This window comes from Neospora caninum, chromosome VIIb, assembly GCF_000208865.1.
Source record: "Neospora caninum Liverpool complete genome, chromosome VIIb".
Taxonomy (NCBI): Eukaryota; Apicomplexa; class Conoidasida; order Eucoccidiorida; family Sarcocystidae; genus Neospora; species Neospora caninum.
The window spans coordinates 401,197-407,138 of record NC_018394.1 but is presented as its reverse complement, the minus strand read 5'-3'; the positions used below and the strand labels follow the sequence as shown (position 1 = coordinate 407,138).

The following is a 5,942-nucleotide window of genomic DNA, read 5'->3' as shown; positions in this document are numbered from 1 at the left end:
CCAGCCTGGCATCTTCGCTGCTTTCGACCGGGTCAGGTTGCCTCGCAGCGCGAAAGATGCGAGCAGGCGAGACCGCACACGCCTCAGTGTTCCACCTTCTCGGGCCTTCTCGGGCGGAAAACTTGGCGAGTTAGCGAGAGGTTGTCCTCGCCGTGCTAGGCGGATGCAGGCGCCTCGCACAGGCCTCTCTCCCGCGAAGTTGCACAGCTGAGGCAGCCCAGACGACGAATTCTGGAAGGTGCTGTCGCAGCGAGAACTGCGCGAAACGTGTGCTCTATATGTAGACAGGTCTTTCCCATCTCTCTATGTATATGTGGGTTTCTATATATATATATATATATATATATATATATATAAATATATATATATATATATATAAATATATATATATATATATATAAATATATATAAATATATATGAAGAAAGAGGGTGAGCATACTTCCACTCGACTGTTTATGGGCGAGTGCCCACATGGAAACAGAGACGCAGACACGTGAGGCTCAGCAGAAAAATTTGTAAACATAAAGGCACGTATATTTTGTGGAACGCTTCAGTTGAATGAAGACGCGTTGCGAGGGGAGAGACTTCCGCACGTCGTTTACCGAGGAGTCGAAGGAGGAGTTCTTGACTAGCGGGGTGATGGAGAGTGAAGAGAAGGTGGGCCATCACGTGGGGCAGCGAGATGCGTGGAGGCTCTTCTTCTTTGCCTCCCTCGCGCGTGTCTTCTGGGCCGCGGCCATCGACTCCGTCGCGTGGGAGTCTGCGCCCATCCACTGCGACCGCGGCGTCCGTTGCCTCTCTTGCGGTTTGTTCCTCCTCTGGCATCCGACCTTCGGAAACGGCCTCTGTGTGTCCCTCCCAAGCTGCTTCCTTCTTCTCCTCCGTCTCCTCCCCACAGTCTGTTCTCGCCTCTCGTTCTTTTTTCTCTTCTCTCTCCCCGCGTTCCTCCCCGGCGGCCTGTTCTCTCTCTGCCTGGTCGCTCTCTCTGTCCGGTTCCTCGACGTCGCGATCCATGTCTTCGTCGACTTCGCCGTCGCCTTCTGCGCATTCTTGCGCCGCTGTTGTCGCGCGCCGGTCCTCTGCTGAGTCCTCTCTCCGGTCGTTCGCGTGGTGCTCGGCGCCGGCGTTCGCCGCCCACCTCTCGCCCGACTCGCCCCCGTTCTTCTCCCCCAAGTCGTCCCCGTCTCCACTCGCGAATGCCAAGAGGCTGCGCCAGCGTCGCGGGACGTCGCAGGTGATGTGGGGCGGCAGGCGGTCGAGCGACCCCGAGCGCGCGAAAAGAAACAACTCGAGTACCTTCACGACGTGGTAAACATTCGTGGCCGCCGAGGCGGATGCCGGATGCAAGCCTCGACAGAGCTCGGCGGCTGCGAGCCCCGAAAACGAATCCAGAAGGTGGCAAAAGAGGACCGACGCTGGCGTCTCGCCCGGCAGCATCGCGTTCACCATGCATCCGCCTTCGAAGGAGGTCTGTTGCGCAAGGTACGTCCCGGCTTCGTCCCGCTCGGATCCCGCTCCGAAGCGGTCGCGAGTCGGCGAGAAGGGACTCGGAACGAAGGTCGACAGGAGCGTCGGCGTGAGAGACGGCCGCGGCCGACGATAGCACCAGTCGTGGAAGGAAGACGAAGGAATGCACGAGAGAGGACAGTCGTTGCGGAAGAACGCGGGGAGCCCCTCCGAAAACGTCGTGACGAAGAAGTCGTACACCGTGTAGGAGCGCCGCAAGAGATCTCGCGTGGCGAAGCTCAGAGCCATCGTTGGCGGTCTCTGCTTCTTCTTCTCTCGGCAGGAACCGGAGAAGGCCGGAAAGCACTGGGGGGGGACGTAACGCCGAAACACTGCGGGGAGCGGGGGCGGGAGATTCACCTGTTTGCAGTTGAAGAGAGACTGCGCGTCTTCGTCCTCCGAAGTCTCGTCCCGGGAGGACGCGCGGAGACGCGGACCCCCACGCGTTGACGCGTGGCGCGCCTCTTCGTCGGATCCCGAGACGGCGCGACAGCAGCACCTGAAAGGATCCATTTCGTGGAGGGGACAGGCGAGACGCCGAGGTCTCCGTTTCCGCGTGCGCAACGCCCCACACGAAGGGAAGAGCGGCGAGTGAACGGGCGGGAAGGACGAGAAAGGCACGGCTGTGGGGCGACATGGGCGGTCTTCGTCAGACGAGAGAGAAGAGGAGGAGGAGACGAGAGGAAGCTTCTCGCCGTCGCGAGAGCCCATCGCCGAGGACGACCGCCGACGCTTCTCGTTTCTACGCCGCCCTTCGTCTTCGCTCTCTGAGCTCTCTTCGCTCACGCGCCCGTTCTCGCGGCGCCGCCGCTCGTCTTCTTCCTCCTGCGCGGCTTGGAGACAGTCGCGGAGAAAGTGGAAGCGAATGTAGTGAAGGAACTCGGAGTCGCAACTCAAGAAGGCACACACACTCTCCACTGCAGCTGCGCCGTACCTGAGAGGAAGCACACGGCAGAGAACGGCGGACGGAACGCACATGCACACGAAGGAGAGGAAAAAGGCGGAGACACGCAAAGAGAGGAGGAAGAAGAACAGAGCAGATACGACGAGCAGAAAGACGGGAAAAAAAGAGAGGAGTAAAAAAACAGCGGATGGGACGAGTGGGGGAAAAGTGGAGAGGATAGATGGAAGTGGGAGATCGACAGTGCGTCGAGCACGAGGCGGGAAAAAGGAAGGAAGGGCGCACACACGTGAGAGAACAATGGTGTTGAGAAAGGTGGGACATGCAAACACACGGAGAGCGAGGCGTCAGCGACGCGGGATACGGGGAAGACAGATACGGGGGAGGCACGCGGTTCACGTAGACAGAACGGCCCTCGAAGGAACAAGCCCTACCGTGCAAGCATGGAATTGAAGAGGTCGAGGAGCGAGACAGTGGAGAAAGAAGCGCGCATCGGGTCAGAGAGATCAAAGAGGAACGGAGAGTCCGCCGAGAGGCTTGGATGAGGCGGGGAGAAATCTTCGTCCTCTCGGCCCTCCTCCGGGGCGCTCGGCCGAACGAAGCCACGATCCAAGTAGACGAGAAAGTGGAGATAAACGAGGCCTTTCAAGTGGATGTAGTTCGTCGCTGCCTTGCTGCTCCGGCCGAGCAGCACGTCCTGAGGCACATCGCTGTGGTACTTGAGCAACTCGGCTTCGTCTTCTTCCTGTCTCCGCGGTTCCTCCGCCTGCAGATCTTCCTCGCGGTCCGACCCTCCCTTCCCTTCTTTCCCTTCTTGCTCCTCTTGCCTTTCTTGGCCTTCGTGGCGGCTTTGCGGCCATTTCTGCCGTCTCCGAGGGCCGCCCTGTGGCCGGGAAACTCGCGGAGGACTGATCTCGCTCTCAGACTCTCCAGAGAGCGCCGCGGGCTGCTGCGTGGCTCGGTCACCTCCCTCCAGGGACGCTGCCGCCTCCGCGAAGATCCCCGGCTCTCTCGCTTCAGTCTCGGTTCTCTCGCTTTCTCGCGGACGTTCCTGGAGAAGACCGTCCGAACCTTCCAGGGAAACTGTCGGGCCTTTCTCCTGACCAAGAAGGTCCACATCTTCGTTTTCCAGCACGCACAGCGGCGCGGAAGCCCCCGCGGGTGCTCGGTCTCTCTCTTTGCTCGCGCCGCGTCTTTCGACAGGCTCAAAGTCCAAGGTCGACGGCGCCTCTTCCTTCATCTCGGCGCGTCTTCGCTGCGCCTCGCCCTCGGCTCTCTCGTCCTCGGTGAGCTGTCTCGCCTGTCCAGAGGCTGACGAGGGCGACTCTGCCGGCGCGTCCTTTGCTTCGCGCAGGCCTGCCGTCTCTGGCTGATTCGCGGGAGAAGACGGAGGAAACAGAGAGGCAAACGACAAGGAAGAAGTCGCACAAGACATCGAGGAGAACGAAGAGGGAGAAGCGGTGCTTGCGTCGACACGCATGGGAGACGCTTCGCTACAGCGGGTCCCTTTAGACACGAAAGACTCCGCGGGCGACGCACGCATGGAAAAGGGAGACGGCGAAGAAGCGGAGCTCTGAGAAGCCTGAGGGGAAAGACTCGTCCCAGAAGGAGGGAGAAAGTGTGCGGCGTCACTCTCCGAAGCGGGGCGGAGACCAGGATACACGCGCGGCAAGGGTTGTGCCTGTCCTTCTCCTTCGCTCTCTTCGAGTCTGCAGTTTTCTGAGAGTCTCGCCACCTCGTCGAGGCCTTCTTCCATGACGACGTCGAGTTCTTCTTCTTCTCGCCGCTTTAGTTCGTCCTTCGCGTCCGCTCTTCTCTCCATCTCGGACGCACGCACTCGCTCTTCGTCGGGGCCGGGCGACTCCGCTGCACGCTCCGCCCCCGCAGAGGCGGGAACTGGCGAAAGTGCGGCACTCTCTTGCGCCGCCACGCCGCGCTCAGCCGCTCCTTCCTCCACGGCGAGACTCGTCCCATTCTCTTCCCCGGTTTCTCGCGTGCAACGTGGTACCGAAGAGGCGTCAAACATATCTGCTGTCTGTGTGGTGCCTCCCCAGCCGTCGTTCGCAAAGCGTCGCTCGTCTTCTCTCAACTCAGTCTCGGGCGAAAGAGCGGAGGAAGAAGCGCCAGGCGCGCTCAGACGACGGCGCGCGCGCTGACTGCCGGGGTCTGAGAGACTCGGGAAGACCCAGCGCCTGAGAAGAAGACGACGGAGAAGACGCGCGGAGAACGAGACGACGCCGCGAGCTCTCGCCCGCCGAGGGAGACGAGCCGCGCTTGGTGTGTGGCAAAGACGCTACGAGAGAGAACGCGACGGAGACCAGGATACAGCCCGTGCAGGGACACTTCACGCCCGCCTCCCGTCCACGTGGTAACCGACGAAGAGCACGACCAGCTGAGAGAAAACGACAGATACGAGATAAAGAAGACGCAGAAGACGCAGAAGACGAAGACGACGAAGGCGATCAAGATGAGGACGAAGGAGATGAAGACAACGGATACGATAGAGAAGATGACTCCGGAAAGGAAACTGTGTGTTGCGTCACGGTGCGGGGGGGTGCGGAACCTCCTTGGGTTTGCGTGGCAGTTGAAGCTTTGTTCGCTTCAGGAGAGACAGAAGAACTTGAACGAGAAAACTCCGAGGTCTCAGCACGGACTTGTCCTGAACGGGTGCACTTCCCGTCAGCAGCACGATGGCCGCACTCGGCCTTCCCTGTTCCACAAAAAAGCGAATTCAAAAGCATTCAACCTTCTACACAACAGAGACAAATGGTAGACATCCGGGCCACATCCACGGGCATCCACAACAAGCACACAACAACCCCTTTCACACACACGTAGAAGTGGACTCAAGAGACTCTGCAGATATACCTATATACAAGCACCGCGACGTACGTTGATAACGCTACAAGCCTACAGACACGTATGCACATGTCTCGATATAGAAAGATATAAAGAGTTAGACAGATGCAGATAAATACGCACATGGTACGTAGAGGCGTCTGCTATGCGCCCACGGAGCTCTGATATCGAAACCGATACACTGCTTCTGACTGTTCACCACACTCTGGGTACACACCTATAAATGCGTAGATATGTATACATACGAGGTGTACATATACATGTAAATATTTACGCATAAACATAAGCTCGCATATATGCACACATATATATATGCAGTGGATTTTTATATCCGTACATGCGTTTTTTGTTTAGGTCAGCCCGCGTGGGGCTCGGGAGGGGATAGGTGGACGGTCTCGGGCGTGTCGTCGCAGCCGAGACTCTGGGAAGGCAGTCGCCTTCTCTGCGTAGCAGAGATTGCGTCCTTTCCCGAGGGACAACCCGAGAGGCTAGAAAACGCAGACGCAAGCCGTGGCGCGTGAGACTTGGAAAAGACGCAGAGTTTCGAGAGCAAAGAGAGAAGAAGAAAGAGGATAACAAGAAGAAAGGGGATAACAAGAAGAAAGAGGACAAGAAAGAAGGTGACAAGGGAAATGAGGAGAAGGAGGAGAAGAAGAAAGAGAAGAAGAAGAAGAA

At 58.4% G+C, this 5,942-nt stretch overlaps 1 protein-coding gene across 1 annotated transcript in view; it reads right to left on the bottom strand.

Annotated features, from left to right (window-relative positions):
- The window catches only part of NCLIV_024330 (putative RNA-binding protein), a gene marked incomplete at both ends in the record, with an annotated part of 16,346 nt that extends 11,912 nt beyond the window's left edge, over positions 1 to 4,434 (bottom strand). The window contains 2 exons of the mRNA XM_003882628.1: positions 604 to 2,441; positions 2,843 to 4,434. Of these exons, the coding sequence (XP_003882677.1) occupies positions 604 to 2,441; positions 2,843 to 4,434 (3,430 nt within the window). The remainder of the gene's footprint in view (positions 1 to 603; positions 2,442 to 2,842) is intronic.
- Positions 4,435 to 5,942: the final 1,508 nt, after the last annotated feature.